This window comes from Molothrus aeneus, chromosome 3 (assembly GCF_037042795.1).
Source record: "Molothrus aeneus isolate 106 chromosome 3, BPBGC_Maene_1.0, whole genome shotgun sequence".
NCBI lineage: Eukaryota > Metazoa > Chordata > Aves > Passeriformes > Icteridae > Molothrus > Molothrus aeneus.
The window spans coordinates 108,402,112-108,424,877 of record NC_089648.1 but is presented as its reverse complement, the minus strand read 5'-3'; the positions used below and the strand labels follow the sequence as shown (position 1 = coordinate 108,424,877).

At 40.7% G+C, this 22,766-nt stretch overlaps 1 protein-coding gene across 1 annotated transcript in view; it reads left to right on the top strand.

The window, feature by feature from the left end:
• The first annotated feature begins 1,976 nt into the window (after positions 1-1,976).
• Positions 1,977-22,766, top strand: part of CRISP2 (cysteine rich secretory protein 2) — a 35,351-nt gene continuing 14,561 nt past the window's right edge. Inside the window, exons 1-7 of the mRNA XM_066545938.1 lie at positions 1,977-2,142; positions 5,193-5,254; positions 6,573-6,692; positions 7,175-7,262; positions 8,378-8,523; positions 9,263-9,357; positions 10,891-10,979. Of these exons, the coding sequence (XP_066402035.1) occupies positions 5,195-5,254; positions 6,573-6,692; positions 7,175-7,262; positions 8,378-8,523; positions 9,263-9,357; positions 10,891-10,979 (598 nt within the window). The 5' untranslated portion in view covers positions 1,977-2,142; positions 5,193-5,194. The remainder of the gene's footprint in view (positions 2,143-5,192; positions 5,255-6,572; positions 6,693-7,174; positions 7,263-8,377; positions 8,524-9,262; positions 9,358-10,890; positions 10,980-22,766) is intronic.

Below are 22,766 nucleotides of genomic sequence, written 5' to 3'. Positions count from 1 at the left end.
ATGTTCTGTGATTCTATGAAAATAAACTATGGAAACAACTTATGAGGTGTCATGACAGAATATTCACAGAAATGTTGTTGGGGGATAGGCTGTTGTTGTGAATCATTCTCTTGGGTTTTTAGGCAGCTCTTACACTTGAGTGGGGAGCTGATTCACAAGGTCTCAGTGTATATTAGGCAGAGGGATGACTGACAAACATAATAGGATACAGTCTTTACCTTGTGATCCATTGCTCACTGATCACATGCATCGAGCTTTTCATTAGCAATGGTTATAATGATTATGCTAATTACACTTGTTTTCTCATACAGCAATTAGAGGTTGCCACTGTAATGTGTTGAACTGCTGTATCTGTTGTCTATTTATCAACAAATAAAATAAGACAAGTCTCACTTTGTTCCTCTCCAGTGTAAGCACCATAAAAATCACACAAACCTAGAACAGTTTTGGTTGCACAGGATCTCTGAAGCTCATCTGGTCCAACACCATGTTCAATCTCAAGTCTGTGTTGTAGAAGAGTCAATCTCTGCCTTTTCCCCTTCCAACACAGTAGCCCTTTGCTGGGCTTACTCTGCTAAAGCCTTTCTTGTACTGGGGACTCTAAAACTGGCCACAGCAGTCCCAACACCATTTCAGAATTGCTCAAAATTGGGTTTAATCACTATTTTCAGTTAGTGCACTATGGAGTGGCTAATCCAGTGCAGTTCATTGTTCATGATGACTCTTGTGCAACTTCTCATAGAATCATTTACATTGAAAAGACCTCTCAGATCATCCCTGCCCATGCTGGGAGGCTTGGAAGCAAATGATCTCTAAGGTCCCTTCCAACTCAAACCATTTTATGATCAAGTCCAACCCCTAATTTATTTTTGTAGAGCTGTTCCCTCAACAATTGGTGTCTCTCAATTGTTTGCTTTCAGATCTTTTCTGTCAAATCACAGCTCCAGCTTTTTGAGGTTCATCTGAATGATAGCATTTTTATCCAGCATGTGGACTGCTCCCTGCAGTTTGGTGTCAACCCCAAACTTGCTGACAGTGTGTTACTCTCCACATAATTACAAATCAACAACCCCACAGTCATCTCATCTGGCAGAGCCAAGGTGCTCTTTCCCAGGTGTGGAAAAGCAAAAGCCTGTTCTGAAGGCACAACCTGAGTTCTCAGGGAGGAGCTGAGTAACTAGGAAGAGGGGAGATCTGAATTTAAATAGAAAAACAGCAACATTTGATATAAAAGCAGACAATGGCAGCTGCTCTGGTCAGCAATTACTGGAGATTGAACGTGGACAGAAGCAGTCAGTGCACACACAAAATCCCTTCTGATCTAGCAGTGTTCCCATCCATCCCATCTCACCCCATGTACCTGGAAATGCCAAAACAAATACAGGTTTTAATGTTAGTGCACACAGTAATCTTTCAATCTTTATCCAATATTGATTAAATAGATAAATTACAGAAACACCCTTGTCTTCTTTTTTGGCTTTTACACTATAGGACCAATGTAAAGAAGCCACAGCATGAACAAGAACTTGGCTCAAGGCTTTTTAAACTCCCATGGAAAAATCAATGGGCAAGATTCCATCTTGGTTACAACAATGTCAGTTTGGAGGCATTGTTAAATAATAATAATAATAATGATAATAATGATAATAATAATAATAATAATAATAATAATAATAATAATAATAATAATAATAATAATAATAATAATAAACAACTCAGTAGCTAGGTGAGGTTATTTGCTTTGCTGGAGATCAAGATCAAATGTTACTACAACTGGATGTGTCAATCATTAGCAGAGAGCTTTGTACCTGGCCTCCCCATTGACTGCAAATTTCAAATTTAAGATGTAACACATCCAAAAATCATTTCAGACTATTCCATCTATTCCAGTACAAAAAGTAAGAGGAAATTAAAATGGAAAACAAACAAACAATCTCCTTTTTGGATTAATTTAAGCTTGAAAAATATGCCATTGTTCTATCTGGTCACTACGTGAATTTTGTAATACCTGTGACGTTGAATCACCTTGGCCTATCAGGAAACAGGAGAGCTATAAATCACTCTCCTGTGAAGAATTCCAGCCAATTCCACAACTACCTGAAAAAGGACAGAAGAAACTTCTGATCTTCGTGGAAACAAAAGGTAGGATTCGCCTTGATTCATTGGCTTAAATTATTGTGATTTTTTTTCCTGTATCAAAATACAACCTGTCATCAGAAGACTTCTTGAAAAATTTCGGACAGTCACAGAAGAGGATTTTATTCAGTGAAAAATAAGGATTATATAGGCAATAGTGTAACACAAGCTAAAACAAAAAGGTAGAGAAAATGGATGAACAATCAAAAATAGCAGAAAAGCCACCTGTACCAAGAAAGCAGCATCTTAGTAAATTATTTGTATGTAGAGAAAGGGACAGAGAGACTGTAAAATACATTGAATGGGATAGACATTCAGTCTAGTAAGTTCAATTGGTTTATGTTTCTATCACCACCTATTTTCAAAGTGGGAAAATCACCACCTTGTTTAATTGACTCCTCTTCTGCAAAGTGGCTGCTAAGTAGCCTTTGTGCAATAATGCTGTACAATTGCAATGACAGAAACTTTATTCTATTTCAGGTCTTTTTCAAGGATAATAAAAAAATAATTGGGATTTTTTTTGTTAATGGTTATCCAATTAAATGAATAATTTAGGATACACCTTTTTATTTTTTTTATTTTAGAAGGAGAGACTGGAAAAACATATTCTCATGAGTTTGCCAAACTCATACAAACTAGGGATGCTAAAGCACCATCTTTCAGTGGCAGATCCTGGTATACAGATGGATTTGCAGGAAAGTCAGTAAGACCTGGCACATGTCCTGATTTATGTTTGATTGAGGGGGAGCAGGGGAGGGGGAGAGAGAGACTGATTTTAGGACCGGTGCCTAGAAATTAATGCAGAGCAATTAAATTTACATCTCATAAACTGTAAGCATTTGGTTGAAATCAGTGGGATTGCCAAAAGTATGTTAATATCTTGGAGTGGGAAACCCACTGGGTCTTAAAAAGCATTCCAATGGCATTTTGAAACTTGTATCATGTATTAAATTACCAATTATATTTAATTGTAAGTTAATTCATAGAAAATATTACAGTGAATGAATACTTTTCCCATGTCTCTAAGTCAGCTTCTTCAGCTTGGTTTGCAAACTAGAAAGCTTCATAATGTCAGTGAAGATTTTTTTCCTTTAATACGTGTTTTATGTGCAAAAAGAGTTGCCTTCTACTTGCATTTCATCATATTTTGCACTCAAAAGACATATTTTTGCTTGTAACTTGAGTACAGCTAAAAATAGCCCAAATTCTATTTACATTCTAGTTAGAAATTAAGTGAAAAGCATATTTTTTCATGATATTGGGAGCATAACCTTTTGTTGCTAAACACCTAAGTCAGACAAAGTGCAAAGTTTTGTAATGGCTCTGAGAAATATGAGTTAGAGAAGTTAATAAGAAAAACATTCTGTGATTCTAAAGCACTTCAAGGAGGCACAGGTCATATTAAAATTTAAAGTAAGGGACATAAAACAATACTGAGAACAGGAGATCAATTACTTACTCTGTTAATCATCCACATGTTTTCCCCTGGATCAATTGGATCTTCCCTCAAATACAAGTGCTTGGAATAAGCCGCCCTATTTTGAAGGCTGTGAGATTTTAATTGGACACATGTGACCAGTCTTTCCAGTTTTTTGGCCTCTGAGCTCCAGCTGCCCACAGTCAGAGTCCATGGGTTTTGTTGTTTAGCAGAGCTGGAGCAGCATCCCTGCCTAAGGCTGGGCACTGTGGGTCACCCCCAGAGCAAGGTGAGAACCTGGTGGAGAACTGGAGCCTTGCTGTAGCACCTGGAAAAGGATATTTTTTCTTAACCACGTGTTCTCCACAAGTACCAGCGTCCTCCAGAGCACCCTGTGTTTTATATAAACCGGTTGCCTCCAGGCAAAGGGGCTTTGCTGAATATGAAAGGATCAGCAAACCCTACTGGCCTCTCCCCAAGAATAATTTAAAACTAAAATCAGCAGCCCCTCAAAACCAAACAAGGTAAGCTAATAATATACCTCTGTGGTAACATGCCCATAAATTCCCTCAGAGTGGGAGGTTGGGAAAACTGCCAGAACAAGTAAATTCCACTCTAGTCACCTGCTTCCCTGCCAGAGGTAGGTGAGCAGAAACCAGCTAAATGTAACTTGTGTGACTGATTGCAGATACCTGAACTTTGCAGTGACCTCCTTGGTCACTGGAGTGGTGTTTGAGCCTCCCAGGCAAGTGGAGTCTTGGAGTCCAGGGTCTGGTGGATGCTTCTTCAATTAGAATCAGATATTTGTAGAATAACCTGAGTTGGATGGGATCCACAAGGATCATCAAAGTCCTACTCCTGGCCCTGCATAGGAAATACCAAGAATCACAACGTTAGAGAAGGCTCTAATTTCTGTTGTCATTTCTTATTATTTGTAATATAATCAAGACTTGTTTTAAAACAAATAAAACCAAAAAATATCTTCCTGAAACAGGTCTTTCCCAGTCTGCCCCAGCTCACATGCAAGATTTCATAGTGCTGGTCATCAAGCTCTGAGCAGGTTTTGAGTATTGACTCCTACACCCAACAGCAGAGATCAGATGGACTCAGTGTGTCTAATTCCCCTCTCAACCAAAGCACTCCATCAGAGCAGGCAAAGGGGAGCACGGGAATTTTCAGATTCACCTGGACACAGGAACAGGTTAAGAGCAGCATCCCATTCCATTCTGCAGTTTGAAAATGAGCCATAGACTTCCTGCCAGAAGGGCAGCAAAATTACCTGTGAATACCTGTGAGCATATTCCTTCAGGGTTACAGCAGGAAGTATGAGATGTAAAAAGCAGCTAATTCATAGAGATTCAGAAAAAAAGAGGGAGAATTAATTTTATTATTTTAGTTTAAAATGGAAAGGAAGGAAGGAAGGAAGGAAGGAAGGAAGGAAGGAAGGAAGGAAGGAAGGAAGGAAGGAAGGAAGGAAGGAAGGAAGGAAGGAAGGAAGGAAGGAAGGAAGGAAGGAAGGAAGGAAGGAAGGAATTTGAGCAAAAGCCAGTAAACACACAGGAGAAAGACGTATTTTGTATTCAGAGAAATGAAAGCTCTCTGTAAAAAGACAATTAATTCCTCATTCTCACCTTTTCAGAGATGATTCTGCCAGCAGTATTCCTGTGTCTCACAGCTGTGCTGCCTTCATCCACTGGACAGGTAGAATACATATCTCTTTTTGTAAAATTTGGATGGGCCCTGAGGCACTTGTAGAGCAACTGAAAATGGTTTTTCCTATGCACACCAAACATATGCAGAAAGAGTCTGATGAGATATTTAGGATCTGGAAAGCATTTATTTTTAAGTAATAGATATAGGATCTGGAAAGCATTTATCCTCGAAGTCTGCTTCATTTCAAAGCAGTTTTCTGGTTTTACACTTGCACAAAAAAACTATCTAAAGATGTACTTGTAAGTTGGCTCAGGGATAACTGTATTTTCCAGAGGTTTCCACACACAAATCCAATAATCTGGACCTCCTAATGATTGATTACTTTTCTCATTAATTCCACACATGTTTATAGAAATAATTTACTTACCTCTCTTCCTTTCTCATCCACAGGTCCTGAGGTATTGCCTCTCTCTTTGCTCACAGTCCCACTCAGCCCATATCCCTGATTTCCCTCAAAGAGCTAAATTAACATCCTGAATGCACTCACAGAGTGGTTCCTCCCAACCCAAACTTAGTCTGAAATCTGTAGTTTGCTACTTCTGCATCACATGACTGATGGCTTGACTGCATTTCCCCCTAATTCTTCAATTTCTGCTCTCAATGTTGCAGTCCAGACTAGTTGAGAATAGATGTAGAGGAGGCTGAGTTCTTCACGTGGCTATTTTTAAATGAGAGAGCACGTGAAAAGCATGAGAAATTGTATCAGTTATGACAGAATTGGAACAAAATCTATGGCATGAAAGGTATAAACATTTTCTGTTCCGTGGGACGTCCTGATGAAGTACCAAAGAGGCCTGAGATGATCCTGTGATTAAACAGATTTCTTCAATAGAAAAACATTGATAGGAAAGTTTAAAACTAGACAGAAGAGAAACACAGCATAAAAACAATTCATACATTCTCCTGATTTGTAGATCCTCTTTCCACAGAACATCATTAGGAAATTATAATATTGGTAAATAAGTCTGGTTCTGTCGCCTAAATGTGAGTCTACAGGCACAAAGGCGTTCCAGGATATCTCAGTCCTCCACAGAGGGTTGGGAGATACAACATAGGAATCTGTGTTATTGCTGCTTGGCTCTACACTGTGGAACCACTGAAATGCTGCTCCACATGGAAGCACCCCTGGAGACACTTAGGAGACAAAGAGGGCCACAGTCCTTCCTCCCCCACCGGAATTATCTCCTTGGTTGATAATAAAATTTTGGTATTTTAATATTCCTACACAGGATGCAGGATTTAGTAACATTCAAATAAAACAGAAATACAGCTTTTTCTTCTTTTTTTTTTTTTTTTTTCAATTTAGGAAACTGCAGCTCTCAGTGCTCTGTCAAGCAGCAGAGCAGAGCAGCAGAAGCTGATTGTTGACAGACATAATGCCCTCAGGAGAGGAGTAAAACCAACTGCCAGCAACATGATGAAGATGGTAAGTTGTGTGCTGTAAATCCATTTTTAATGAGTGGTTGGACTATATGAGAGATACAACACTGTATGCAGGGTCACATTATTTGATTTAGCCACAAATTCCTTCTCCAGACCTTTCCTAAGGATTGAGCACAGCCAGCACCAAGAGAAACATAAGGCTGGGCAGGTGGAAGAAAAAAACTGGAAAATTTGGTGGTGTATCAACAGTAATGTCTCTTTTGAAGTAAAATTAAAAGAAGAAAGATCCATAGCATAATTAATTTCTTTCTGATGCATTCTTCATCAGGCTTCACAGTTTCTATTCTCTTGGTGCACAGTAACTTTGCTGCTACCTCCCTCTCCCCTCAAAAAATGGCATGAAAAGGATTTCACATTTGACTTTTTTATTATTTAACTGTAATTTCTAAATGTTGCTCCTTTATGAGGGGTATGTACCAGGGGTTTTTCATGGGTGTGTGACAGATATTTTCTTCTTTCACTAAGGAATGGTGTCCTGCAGCTGCAGAGAATGCCCAAAATTGGGCCAATCACTGTACTTTGAGGCACAGTCCTCCTAACCTGAGGAGAACCAGTAAGTGCAGCATGAGTGGAGCTGAACAACATCACACCTTATTGATGTGGCCAGTTTGGGGTTTTGCTTGTTGGGGGGAAATGAGATGCAATTTTAATTCCATATTGATTTTTTTTGGACTTGTGACAAATGGAAATTTCTAGGTAGAAATCTGCCCAGAGAGTGAGAAAAATTCAATCCCATTCTCATCCCAGCTTTACATAGGTATATCCCATTTCCACAGCAGATGAAAAAAAATTAAATCATAGTGATAAAGCACATTCTCCTAAAATATCCATCAGAAAGAAGGGAATCTAGAGATGTAGAGCCAGCTAATGCATAAAGCAGTTTACTTATGCTGGTTTGAAACGTCTGGGAAGAAAGGGGCAAAAGGCAAAGGTGTAAAATTGGCTGGTGGTGCTAAGCATGGTTTCTCAGACCAGACTTAAGAGTTTTTAGATTCCCTGGCAAATTGCAACCTAAAACTGTCTTTGAGGTTCAGATTAACACTTCAGTTAGTCACTGGATATTGAATTTACAGCTGTACCATGTTAACAGCCCAGTGTGTTGCTGATTGACTTCTACCCACACCACACCTAAGATGTGGACAGTCCTGTCAATATTTTTTCCTAAAATCCAAATCCTCTGTTTTTGCCATGGTGAATCCCACTTGAGGACCAATGCAGTGGGGTTAGACCTGAATAAAAACAGCAGATAAGGGCAGTATAGATGCTTTCGTAGGTGCCCAGAGTAAAATTTGGATTATTGGGATTTTCCCAAGATTACTGGGCAGTGACCTGGGTAATGATTATGTTGGCAACTTCCAAATAGCAAAATTACAGCCATGAATCTGCAATGCACCTGTGCAGGTGTTCCTGCAGTCATGCAGAATGTCTGTAACAACCAGCCACAGGCCAAACAGGCCATGCTGCAAACTGGCCAAGTGACCCCTTCAGTATTTACAAAAGATGATATCACTCAACTGGAAAAAAAACAACATCCTGCTGCCCCATTTAGGATGAGAATTTCTATGAAAATCATCCCAGCTTTTGCTGGTTTGTTTTGTTGTTTTGTTGTTTTTTTTTTTTCTCATGTGTGTATTCTCTGTGCATTTCTCAGCACCCTTCTCTTTTCAGATGTACAATGTGGTGAAAATCTCTTCATGTCCTCTGTCCCATTCTCATGGTCAGATGTTCTTCAGGCCTGGTACAATGAGGAGAAAAATTTCGAATATGGAACTGGGGCAAAACCAAAAGGTGCTATGTTTGGCCATTACACTCAGGTAGATGTATTTTAAATATATATATTTATATTTCAGGCTGAACAAATAAACGTTAGCTAAGCAAGTTTTACACTCTCATCTTTAAAGGAAATAAATACAATGGAGACATGAGAGTTATTCTAACAAAACAAGATGAAAAATTTCAAAGGAACAGAATTAGAATTAGAAGGAAAATAATAGGTAAAGTAACAAAATTAAAATGAAAATAATAGTCTGAGTGTATGTAGGAATAAAGAGTAAAGATACTGGTATTTCAAGACTTCAGGAAGCAGCAACTCGTTTAACATCTGAGAATTACCCAGAAGGTGGAAAAACAGGGTTATTAAAGTATCAGCAAGGAAATATAAATAGGCTTGCTGCAGTCAACAGAGTTCTTTTGACTCAGAGGAGTTGGGCAATGGCTTATCCTTAACTTCTACAGTACCTGCACAAAACATGGGACACAAAATTTTATATCATCATTCCTACATTAACAGTTTCTATTGAATGAAAACATAAATGCAAAATCAAAGCTTTTATAAACATGTGTCTTGAATTATTATTGTTATAGCCCCAATATCCTTTGGCTGAATAGGTGAGGAAGCAGATTTTCAGTAAAATGGGGATCATATTTTTACTATAAAAGGTAAATAAAGTGACTTAATCTCATTGCAAACATTTCCATCATGTATATTGTATTTAAATGATTTTCAAATGTATATTTTCCAAACTCCCATGATTTTTATTCTTATACCTACAGATGGTTTGGCACAATTCTTATAAAATTGGATGTGGTTTTGCTTTCTGCAGCAACACTACGTACAGTTACTTTTATGTCTGCCAGTACTGCCCTGCGTACGTATTGATTCTGATTTTGGTACTTGTTGCATCATCAAAATTAGTCAGGAGTTGGTGAAATTTGTATCAGGGCACATCCCCAGTAGCTGAGAAATGGGTCTGAAGACTGCATTAGGAATATAAGAGGACAGAAACACACTCATGAAAAGAGTTATCAAACAAGAAAAAGCATAAAATATATAAAAGGGACATTGATTTTCAAATTTAATGTCTCTTGCCTAAAAATCCTAATTTTCATAATAGTTAATTAAAAATAAATATTTTGGACATTCTACCTGAAATGTCAGTTCAGAAAGGCAGACCAATATATACAGTACAGTGAAGACTATAATTAATACCAAAAAACTTTAACAGGAATGTTAAGGTAAAGTGATGATTTCAAAGAGTGCCTAAAATTAATTTCCACATTCACAACATCTTGTTGTAGGTTGACCTTGACTGACCATCAGTAGCTCACCCAGTCTCTCTGACTCTTCTCCTCAACAGGATGGAGTAATTAAAAAATATGGCAAAAATTTCATGGGTCAGGATGAGGTCAGGGGAGTTCACTCACCACTTACCATCATGGACTCAGCTTAGGAAAATAACCTTCTTCCCAAGCTCAGCTTGACTCCTGGTTTTCTCTGCCTCCTCCCCCTCAGCAGCACAATGGGATGGGACTGGGGGCTCTGCTCAGTTCATCTCGTTCCATTTCTGCCACTCCTTCCTCCCCTTGCTCTTCCTCTACTCCATTGTGGCTCCTTCTCACTGGACAGAGACCTCCATGAACTTCAGTGTGGGTCCTCCCACAGGCTGCAGTTCCTCCTGAGCTCCTCCAGCATGGATTCCTTCCATGCTTGCCTTCCCTCAGGACTGGGCTGCTGCAATGTGTGTCCCTGATCCAGTGAGGGCTTCCCATGGGATCACAGCCTCCTTCAGGCATCCTCCTGCTCCACTGGAGGTCCTCCACAGGTTGCAGGTGGATCTTTGCATCCCCATGGACATCCATGGCCTGCAGGGGCACAGCTCCCGGTGCCTCTCCATGGGCTGCACCAGGGAACCTCAGCTCAGGTGTCTGGGGCACCTCCTCCCTCTCCATCTGCACTGACCTGGGTGTCTGCAGGGTGATTTCTCTCACATATCCTCACTTCTTTCTTCTGGTTGCTGTTGCATGCAGAATTTACCTTCCCTTGAATGTGTTATCACAGAGCCACAATCTCCATCACGTGGGTGCAACTTGGAGTGGCCAACACTGGCCCTGTCTGGAACAGAGACAGCCTCTGGTGTCTCCTCACAAAAGCCACCCCTGCAAATTCCTCCCCCTCTCTGCCCACTGCCAAAGCATTTCCAAATAAACCCAGCACACACATCAAAATTGACATATACCCAGCATACGTGTAAAAATTGACATATAACCAAGGACCAAGCATAAATGTAACAGTGAGTTACACAAGTAACTGAGTATAAATCTAAACATCTTTATAATTTAGTTTTCCTCTCAGATATGGTGTAGTGACTTCATAGATGATGTTGGCAACATTGATGTTTCAGGGGAAACCTAATAGGTTCAATGAAGACACCCTACAAGGAAGGAGAGCCCTGTGGGGATTGCCCCAGTGCTTGTGAGGATGGATTATGCAGTAAGTTCCAAGCATTTTAATTGTGACATGGATAAATTTGATGCTTAGAAAAAAACCCTAAACAACAACTAATTCATGCAAACTAAATTTAAAAAAAAATATTTACTGAAATACTAGGGCCAAAGCACTATCAGAGAATCACATTTCACCATGCTGTCTGCTTTACCTAGGTGAGATAACACCTTTTCATGCCCAGGAGAGATAAATCTCATCATTGAACCTAAGAAATTCTAGGGAAGGAGGGGATTTCTTTACCTTTGTTTTTTCTTCATCCTCTAAACAATGGTGGCAGATTAAATGGAAGTAGCAACGCACTTGATAAGAGCAAGTGGCAAACCTGAGATTTTAGAATTCTGACAGGAAATAAAAACATATGGGCTGAGTCTCACAATGCAAGATTTAGTTAATATCTGCTACTATTGAATTAACCAAATTCTCATCACAGGCTGTACATAAAGAAAGAAAGCTTTCCAATGCCTTTATGGATAAGTAAAAAATCTCCTTGAGAAAGCCACCTATTTTCTCTGTGTGGTCAAATTAGTGGTTGGGATGCTGCTGGGGAGTAAATGGAAACAGAGAAGAAAACATTAGAGAGAAAATAATGTTGATGAAAAATTATTCTGAAAGGACGTAGTGAAGGTTTTCACTTCCCACTCATGATTAATTTCGTGTTTCAAATCGTTTTCAGCCAAACCTTGAAAGTTTGAAGAGACTTTTTTCCAGCATTCCTGGCAAAGTGTCCAGGATGTGCCCAGAGCTTCATCAAGGCCACTGCTCTGCTCCTGTCAATGCAAAACTGGAATAAAAGAACAGGCACAACTTTTACCTCCCTGGATATCCATCTCCTTAATGAATTCTTCCACAAACACTGAGCCCATCCTGCCTCTCCAACATTTGCAGGACTGACTTCAGTACAGTGACTCATACAAAAAAAAATCTGTAGGATGATGTACATATTCTATTTATATAATGGTCCAGAACATGGTAGAAATCTTAATTTAAATTTGTTGTTTGTTTGCCAGATATATTTAATTATTAGCTTTTATCATCTTTCTTTTCCCAAAATGTTATTGAATAAACATTTTTTAAAGGTCTGTCATTCCATATGTTTATTATGTTTTTGGAATAGATGGATAGTGCTTGGTCATGCTTGCTTTTAACTTGATTGAAAATTTAAACTATTGTACTGTTAACAGGACCAGAAGATAAACAGGATTGCTTGAAACATGTAATTCTTAAAAGAAATTAGGAGAGCAGAGCAGTTTCCTGTAGATCTATTCTGGTTTAGAATCTGTTGCTGACATATGTTCTACTGTAAAATGCTCAGTTGTGAAAAAAACACAAAAAAATACCCCAAAAAACACACCAAATGTAGTTAATTTAAATTAAGAATCCTGTTTATAGTGTAAGATTCAATTTAAATACAGGTAACAAAACCTGTCTTGTAAAGAAAAAGGACTGTCTGAGAAAAGGGCTTAATTCACGATAACAGATAGTCAAAAGGGGAAAAGTCCCTGCATTTGGAAACTTTATTTTTTATAACAAGTAGACATGTGTTTCAAATTTTTTAGTATGTTCTTTCACTGTATCAGTCATTAAATTACTCATTCCTCACTGACCAGTTCATCATAATTTTCATTCTTTCTTATTACCATGAAATAAAATTCTCTAAACTTCACCAAAGTTGTGACTTTATTAGCATTAGGCGTTGAAGGGAGCCTAAATATTTAGCAGCATGAGCAGAATCAGGTTATGTGAGAAGATTTCCTAAGCAAAAACAGAAGTCATGCAAGCAACCCTCCATCAGACTCCCTTTCAGAGAGAAATAACAATTAGCATAAATAATCTGCAACCCCCACTCGGTGGCCTTTGGGATACAGGTGTTTTTCTGTGCATTTAACAATGGGGTTAAATATCATTTCAGTCTCACCTTACAAAGGTTCCACATTCCAGTCCCCTTTTAGTAAGGAAGCTGCTGTCATAATTAGGATTGCAAGTCCCAGAGCCCTTGGCACAGAATAATTTCATCACACATTTGACTCCTTCATTCCAGTGGCGTTTCTTCTAGTGTGAAAGACAAGTATTAAGTTAAAAGTTCAATTTCACAACTCAAAGTGCTTGTTATTTGGGTTGGGATTTTTCCTCATTCATCTCCAGCACTTTTCCCCTCCATGGCACACTGCCCTCTCAGCTGGAGACAACTCTAAAAGTAAATTAAGCAATGCCAGGGCAGAGGTGTGAGTGCTGGAACATGACTTAACACACTCTGAAATAATTAGCACAGGTCCAAGTAAGAATGATTATGTTGCAAGAGTTAATCCAGTGTTGTTACCAATAAGGAAGTGGGCAGAACCATTACCCTCACTCACAAAAGACTCCTTTACCATGAATAATGGGTCAAGAAATCATAGAATCATTAAGGCTGGAAAAGACCTCTAAAAGCATCAACTCCAAACATTTACCTATCACTGCCAGGTCCATCACTAAACCATGTCCCTAAAACCAGAACTGCATATTTCTTGAGCACTTCCAGGGGTGGTGACTCCAACACTTCCCTGAGTAGCCTGTTCCAATGCTTGACAACCCCTTCTGTGGAGAAATTTTTTGCCAATGTCCAATCTAAACCTCCCTTGGCACAGCTTGAAGCCATTTCCTCTGGTCTATTGTTTGTTACCTGGGAGCAGAGACCGACCTCCATGCGGCTACAACCTCTTTGTAGGGAGTTGTTCAGAGCCAGAATATCCCCCCGAGCCTCCTTTTCTCCAGGCTGAGCCCCTTTCCCAGCTCCCTCAGCTGCTCCTCAGACCTGTGCTCCAGAGCCTTCCCCAGCTCTGTTCCCTTCCCTGGATATGCTCCAGTTCCCTCAATATCTTTCCTGTAATGATTTCTGCAAGCCAAACCACAAGAATACATTTCTCAGTCACTCATGAGAGGAAAAAAATTGTGTAATAAGGTAAAAATCAATCATCATACATCTGACCCAGGGCATAAAGTTCATAAGCCTAATTTAGACCTCCAGGAAGATAATGGAACAAATTTCTTCCCTGCCATTTTGTAACCACTAGAATATTAATAATCAGCATGGATCCTTCATTAATTGATCTTGCCAAAACAAACTCTCTTCAGAGAGTCACTCAGATGAGAGGATGTTGTCATGGCTGAAGTAACAAACTCAGTAGTTCAGATAAAAGTACTGAAGCACAGCACATCCATGCAGCTGAACACACATCCATGAATGCTCCTGAGCTGGGGGAGGAGACAGAGACCTCTGGCAGCTCTGGGTCCTGGTGGATGACAAGATGTCCATGACCCAGGAATGTGCCCTGTGAGCAAGGAGACCCAATGAGGCACATCTGGGGTGCTGTGTCCAGTTCTGGGCTCCTCAGGACAAGAGACACATGGAGCTCCTGGAGTGGCTCCAGTGCTGGGTGGCAAAGATGATGGAGGGACTGGAGCATCTCCCTGATGAGGAAAGGCTGAGGGAGCTGGGGCTGTTCAGCCTGGAGAGGAGGCACAGCTGAGAGGGGCCCTCAGCCCTGGGTGTCCCTGTGTGCAGGGAGGGTCAGAGCAGGGCCCAGGCTCTGCTCCAGGGCCCAGCAATGGCACGAGAGGAACGGGCAGGGACTGATCCCAGCAAGTTCCACCTGGACAGGAGGCAGAACTTCTTTCCTGTGCAAGGACCAAGCATTGAACAGATTGTCCAGCGGAGTCTCCCTCACTGGAGATATTCCAGAAATGCCTGGAGACACAATCTTGTGCCATGTGCTCTAAAAATACTGCTTGATGTGAGGCCCAGCTATTGATGTTTCTAGGGCATGAGAAATATTTAGTGACTGACTATGACACCAAAGGGCCATGTTGCAATCAGTGCTGGTAAAAGACTTTAAAGCCATTTATAACATACACTTCCTAACATATTGGAAGGCAGTTTTCCTTGTCTCTAATAGCTCCTGTCATCACTGAGATCCCCACAGCAGAGCAGCTTTCCTCCTAGCACATCTTGTTCCTGCTTCCTTCCACCTTTCAAGGAGAAACTCTTGATAACCCTGCCTACCTCTAGCAAGGGTCCAGACCAAACAAGGACATGCCATGGGAAGGCCTGTGGAAAGGGATTACTCCCCATTTCTCCTTCTCACCTACTCCTAAGGGAGCTCCTTGCAGAGAGCTGGCTGCTCTGGGACAGGGCCTGAATTATGTCCTGCATGATGGACTTCCTGGTTCATTGTAGAAAAGTACACAAGATGGATAGGATAGGATAGGATAGGATAGGATAAATCCAGTTAGAGGGGACCTACCTGATACCACTTCCTGACCAAAGATTAGTTTGGAATAGGTTCTTCTCTGAGTACAAGAATCATCTCATTTGTGCAGTGGTTTAAGAGGAACACGGTGATGTGAACAGCTCAGCCAAGGCAGTGCCCTGTCTCTTGCCATTACAAAGAAAATGTTCCTTAATGGCAGCTGGAAAAATCTTGTGGCAGGCAGAAATGAATTTCTTCTTCCTCTAGATTTGATGTCCTTTACAATGACCTTAAAAAATGGGACTGTTGCACTTGAAATATTAATCATCTGAGAAGAAAGGTGCTGTCTTTTCTACTTGTATGGAGATAATCCTTATTGATTTTCTCTGCAACATTTAGCCACAGATAAGCTTTTCAGACAAGTGTTACACAATGAAGAAATGAACATTGTACTAACTCTAACTGGGCCATTTTCAGATGGATTTCCTGACTTTATGTCACTGTTCATCTGCTCTGCTGTATCAGATTGCTGAACAGGTAAGAAAGATAAAATTTAAAGAAAACAGAAATAATCTACAGATAGTTTTATAGGTTTGTAGTTTATCATTTTATCATTTTGTTGCTGGAAAAGAAAACATCAGGTCTGTACTCAGGAGATGAACGTTGAGATCACAGAGGGGTCTGAGAACATCTGTGCCCTAGCTGATACAAGAAATGCTCCAGAACCTGATGGTTTGTACCCTGAAATCCAGCTGTGGCACCCACAATCCTCTGTTTGGCACCCAGGCTGCCCACACAGTGATTTACACAAGAGGAAAGTGTCTCCAAATTAGATGCTAATTGCAACAAATGACTGAGCAAGAAGTGACCTATTTCAATTTAATAAGAATCAAAGTTTTAATCCTCCTCCTCCCTCCATGCTGGGGTATACACAAGGGTTAAAGATTTCCCTAGGCATGGCAGAGTGCTATCAGAGGCATTTAGGACCACACATTTGGATTTAAGCAGCTGTATTTCTCCTTGAGCTGTCTGTGGGGATCCTTTAATCTCAGTCTCAGCCTGTCCACAAACCAGCACTCGCTGTAATATGTTAATAAAAACCCTCTTACTTTCTCAGCTTAAAGTGGCAGGCACTGCCTGTTTATCACTCTGCCTATAACACATTTGCCCATAGTTTTCTGGAGTTATCATTTAGTATCAAAAAATTGCTCTCAATTTTCCCATAAGTTTTGCTGTTAATGTTCACCATAGAAGTGATGTTACCCGAGGTGGGTTGCACAGGTTGGAAGAGGAAGGCCATTCCCAGTGCAACCAAGTGAGATCAGATCCTTACTGAACTGATCTCACTTCCTAACCTGGCAGAAAATGATCCACAGCCTGGCTGGTACTGAGACAGACAGCCACAGAAAGAAATAATTCAGGACAATTCAGGACAAGAGGAAATGTTAAGTTATGTTAAGTTGTACTAGGGTAGGTTTAGATTAGATATTGGGAAAAATGTATTGACTGAACAAGTGGTCAGGCATTGGAACAGACTGCCCAGGGAAATGATGGAATCACAAAAATGTGAAGATGTGGTGCTTAGGGCCACAGTTTGGTGGTGAACATAGAGATCCCAGGATCAGGTGCAGCCTCCAGGATGAGGGACTGACCTTGAGTCTTTGGTCACAGAAGACTCACACCATTGCTACCAGTACTAAGAAGATGCTACCTTTCCCTAATCCATCCTTTTCTCCCTCCTCACCAAATCCACATCTGGTTGTGATAAGTAACCAAGGCAGTTTTATCTACAAGAAAAGTGTCCTTGTGCCTGATTAACTCTTGCCAACATAAACCAGGACACTAAACCAGCAGAAAAATATTCCTCTGGTCAGTTTTCTCTTAGAGGGGGTAACTGCTCTCCTCTAATCACAGTCTCAAAGCTAAAAGCAGGACCTTAGGCAACTGGATGTGCTTGACTTTCCTGTATCATGTAGCTTCTGGAATTAAACACCCACATTCACACAAGGACACAACACTTCCTGAGGTACAGGGAGCAGCTAAACAAGATTGTGTTTCTGGTTTAAACGTGCCTTAAGATCTGCGGCTGCAACACTTGAATAAAATAGAAAACAGGTCAAAAAAGCACTCGTTAGATGAAGCCCCTGTACAGAGCTACTGCTAAGATTTTAGTGCCAGGGGAATACATTGCAGGGTCTGTCATGTGTTTATCTCCCAGCTTATCAGAGGAGGGTGTCAAAGGAAGCAATAAGTAAAAGATAAGCTAGTTTGAGACTGACAAGACCATGTTGTCTAGGTTGCCTGAACAGCCACACAGCAAAGTGTTCACCAGCATCGTTAGCAAAATCAGGGATGGGAATTGCACGTCTGATAGCACTTGTGAGGAGCAGCCACCATCTAATGAGTGCCATGGGTCTCTGGTTAGTGCTGTGTACTGCTGGCTACATCTGTGAAACAAGGTGGAGATAAAAGACAGGGAATAATAAAGTGGGATGTCATTAATCGGCTTCTACAGAAGGAGCGTAGCAGTAGATAGCATTTAATAATGCATCGCCCCAAGCAGCTCAGTGTCTGAGCCTGATCTTATCCTCTGCATAAAGCATCTCCCCTGAGCCCCTGCTGGCTTTGTTCACTTCAGGAACTGCAGCATCAGACCTGCTTTGCTGGCAGTGGGTGGGAGCAAGAGGCTCATCCTGCCAGGAGGTGATACACAATGCATAGGATGCCTTTCTGCTCAATTTAAGGAAATAGCAGCAAATGACAAGGCCATTTAGGATAAACCATAGTTGCCAGCTAGCCCACCCATTACTGGTTAACAAGAATGAAACAAGATTGTACAGGTTGAGCACTGAAGGCTCTGCTTAGCCAAGATGGACCACACAGCTGCTAGGTTCAACCAGAGCAAACGAGTTTGCCCATGTGTCACCGTGATATTTTATGAAAAATCCCTTCACCAGGATTTCTTCTCCTGGGAAGCTGGGAGGTTTCAGCCTCTCCCTGTTTTGGAATGTGATTTGGAGAATTGTTTACCCAGCATGTGAATTGTTTTAACTTAATGACCAATCCCAGTCCAGCTGTGTCAGGACTCTGGTCAGTCACGGGTTTTTATTATTCATTCTTGTTTAGCCTTCTGATGTAGCCTTTCTCTTTCTTTAGTATAGTTTTAGTACATAATTTCTTTTAATATAATATAATAAAATAATAAATCAGCCTTCTGAGAACTTGGAGTCAAATTCTCATCTCTCACCTCGTCCTGGGGACCCCACAACACCACACCCATGAAAACCTCAGGAATATCAAAATGAATTAGTGCCTCCACTCATTTCTGGGGAAGCAGCAAGCACGTTTCAAAGATAAAACAGCAATTGTGCAGCATGCCTGAATATTCCAAATATATGGAATAATGGTGTGTTCACTGTTGTCCTTCCTCATGGCCAGGAAACACATCAAGAACTGCAGTGCAGACTCAAAATAGCCCCGAGATCCAGGCAGGAATGGGAGTTGTGTGTACACACGTGTGCACATGTGTATGAGGGAGTTGGGAGTAGCTAAGATCTGAAGAAGTGGAGAGGTGTGATTTTGCATTGTTTCTGACAGAGGAAACACAGCCCATTTTAATCATTCCTGCAGACCCTGTGGTGACATCATCAAACAGGCTCCAAGGAGAAAACGCTGATGAGAAGATGAATCGTGTCCATTGCAGTCTAACACCTTCCCTGTGTATTTCAGAGGATACCTACGCACTGTTGGTACATGACTGATGGCATTCTACAGGAGGATAAGTAAATGCTTTCTACATGGCATGACCTGAGTCAATTCTTAATTTCAGGCCTTTTTAAATAGATTTTCTGCTGAAACCTTTCCATCCATTCTTTTTTCATGTCTGTCTGTAGTGACAGGTTACACAGAGTCAGAACACAGGTCTGAGCACTGAAAGGTTTTCTGTGCCTTCATAATCTTAGTCCTTGACACAATTTTGGCTTAGATCAAATAGCATTACCTTCCAGAAAAGCCTTGGTATGTCTGACAGGTTAATAATGCCAAGGGCCCTTTAGCATCTTGGAAAACATGGCTCAAGAAGCAGAGTTCAGCTCTACTGACCAGAGCCAAACCAGTGGCCTTAAGACCCAAAAAGTCATCATAGAAAAATTGCACCATCCATATTATTACATCTCCCCCAAACAACTGTTTTCCTCAACCTTACCTGGAAAGAGATATAGAACAGTGACTGACTTGACTCATATAATGCTTTCTTAAAAAATTCTTGATGATGTCAAGGCAGTCTGTCACTATAGGACACAAAAGAACACAAGCACACTATTGTTCTCAAGGTGAAGGAAAAAAGGGAAGTTTATTTTTTGACTCTAACATTTATAGTTTTCTAAAAGTGACAGCAGATTGGAGGGTGACAGTGACACCTCTCCAATGACACTGGTTAAACCAACAGTCTCTCAACTCTCTCTTCTTCCATAAAGGAATGCAAAACAATGAGTTATTTACAGAAAGTGTGTGAGAAAGTTCACTACAAGAATGTCAACATCAGAAGGCTTAGAAAATCTTAAAAAACCAGGGTGACAGCAGTCATTTACCTTATCTGCTCATCCAGCCTGTCTTAGGCATCTGCTGTAAGAAGAAAATGTGAAATAAAGACCTGAAGCACCTCTAAAGGCAGCATAAGGAGAAAGGCTTTGAAGTAGAGCTCTGGTGAGATGAATGCCACTCTAGCAGTCTGGATCATGCTCTGTCAGGGACAGGTTTTCCTCACCATCTGCAGGTTCAAGAGACCTGTAGCTATAGTGAGGTTGATTTTGATGACAGCACATCTGGCTGGGGTGGAGCTGGAAGGTGAGGGCTCTGCAGAGAAAAAGTGTTCTGGATCAAAAGCCACAAAGTGAATAGTGGAGATGCAGTCAGTTAAGCACTGAGACATTTTCTGCAGTGGGTCAAAATAAGAAGTTTAAAAAATATTTAAGATAAGTAGTCATGAAACACTGCAGAGAATTGAAGTGAATCAGTTTCCATTAGAGGAACCAGTTTGCCCACATTCAAATCCTGAAGGCACGGAGATCATTTGCTACACCACACATTCGTAAGAGATCCATATTCTTGATCTTTGATTACATTAGGAATGATGGATTTGGCCAGAGAAGACAGTGGCTGATGAATTTGCTGGAGCACAAGGGAGAGGAGTCACCACATAACCAAGCAGCCAAAGTCACCTTTATACAGCCACAGAATGCAGAGCTATAATCAGCTGGAGGAGGAAAATAAACCTGTGGCAGACAAGAACCATGCCAAAGGCATCCATAGGAAAAATACAAGTGAGAAGGAGGGATTGGAAAAATGACACATTCTTGCACCTGAGTTAGCTCAGCCTGGCTTTGCCCTGAGTTGCCTCATCTGGGTGCAGTTTAACAGAGATGTTTCCTTGGAGCAGAGCTGATTTCAGGCTGTTCCTCCTCTCTGACTTAAGAAGGGAAAAGTATTTACCTGATCAGTTTATGAGTAGCTGTGAGAATCTGTCATTTTTAGGTGCTAGAACCTCTAAACTGCTCAATGTACCATAATCCCTATCTCTGTTTACCCTGTTCATCTATATTTTGGTCAAATTACCAGAAAATCTTATTTCTTCCTTAAACTGTCTTTTCCAACTATTGCAGTAACTAAAGAATGAACTTGATTAAATACATATTTAGGAAGTAATTCAGACTTGAGAGAGCCTATTCAGAAATTTGGTTTACTCTTGTATGCAAACTACTAATAAAATACTATACTGCTACTACTACTATACTACAATACTACTATAAAGCAATATACTAATTTTCTGAAACATTTTCTTCAGAGCCTTGGGTTTTTTTATCTCCACAAAATTATGCTTTCTCTCCTGCCATCAATAAACAAAGTGCCTGGATTTTGTTCATTTGAGTACATTACCTTAATTACTAAAAATAATTTTAAGTTTAAAAAGCTAAAAAATAGTTTTAAAAACTCTTTAATATATTTTAGGGATGTACACATACACACACACATAGGGATATACATAATATATATCTTGACAGGGACACAGTCCAGCCAAACCAACAGATTCTTCAGTTTTTACAGATTTGACTGCAGATAGTTTTTCACATTGTATTTTGATGTAAACTCCTGAATACCAAAACCACACAATCAACCCAAGCTGCATCAGCTGTGGAAGTGATTTAATTTTTATAACAATATGTATTTTTTTGAGTGAAGATAAAACCACAGGACTGTGTATGGGATGGAATATTCCATGGAAAATACTGAAATCTGGTACCACATCTGGTGACACAAGTGGCCTTGATGCTCCTCAGGAGGAAGGCACAGATCCCTCAATTAAACTGGGCCATATCAAACACTGTGTGTATGAACTGGTTATTTATTTTGTGTGCATCAGCCTGACACACACAGGGGGCTCTGAAGCCTGGCTGTGCCCCATCAGGTGGCACTGGAGGGTCCCAGATGATGGGCAGTGCTGCCAGATGTGCAACAAGGTCATTCTGCTCCTGCATTTTTCCTGTTGCCCTGTCACAGCTGGAATTGTACTGCACGCACAAAACTGCTCAGTCCTGTTCCCAAGCTTGCTTCATTGAAAATATAGGAGTGCCCTCTGGTGGAAAACTGAGCAGTTGAAGCTCCTGTGTCACTAAAAATAAGCAATTTCCTCAAATGAAAATATCAATTTCTTGCTGGTACACCAAAAGGTTTTAGTTACATCACTGAATATTTCAAGGTCAGATTCATAATTTTGTGCTCTGCCATTCTGCAAGGAAGTCTTCAGAGCCCTGAGGCTCCAGGTGTTCCAACCAGGGGCTGTGGTTTGGTGAAAATATCAGAGGAACAGTTTGGGTTGGAAGGGGCCAGAAAGATCACCTGGTTCCAACCCCCTGCCATGGGCAGGGACACCTTCCACTGTCCCAGGCTGCTCCAAGCCCTGTCCAACCTGGCCTTGGACACTTCCAGGGATGGGGCATCCACCAGATGTGTGCCAGGGCTTGGCTGCCTCTGTTCCTGATACCCAGGGCTCAAGCACTCACCCTTGACTCCTACCACAGGGAAGGAGCAGATGGAAAGTGTGGCATTCACACTTTTTTTCTGAAAAATTTTCTGGAAAAATCCCTTCACCCAGGATTTTTCTCCTGGGAAGCTGAGAAGCCTCAGAGAGAAAGGAAAACAATAATTATCTGATTTGCTTCTCCTGTGTTTTTTCTGCTTTGGAATGTGTTTGGACATTGTTTACCACAGGTGATTGTTTCATTGGTTTTGGCTGTGAGTTGTTTCGACTCAATGGCCAGTTGGGTCCAAGCTGTGTCAAGACTCTGGGAAGAGTCACAAGTTTTCATTATTATCTTTTCAGCCTTCTGTAAATACCCTTTCTGTATTCTTTAGTATAGTTTAGTATAGCATTCTTTAATATAATATCATAAAATAATAAATCAGCATTCTGAGAACATGGAGACAGATTCATTCCTTCCTTCATCTTGGGGGAAACCCAAATATAATAGGAAAGTTTGCAGAGGCTCAG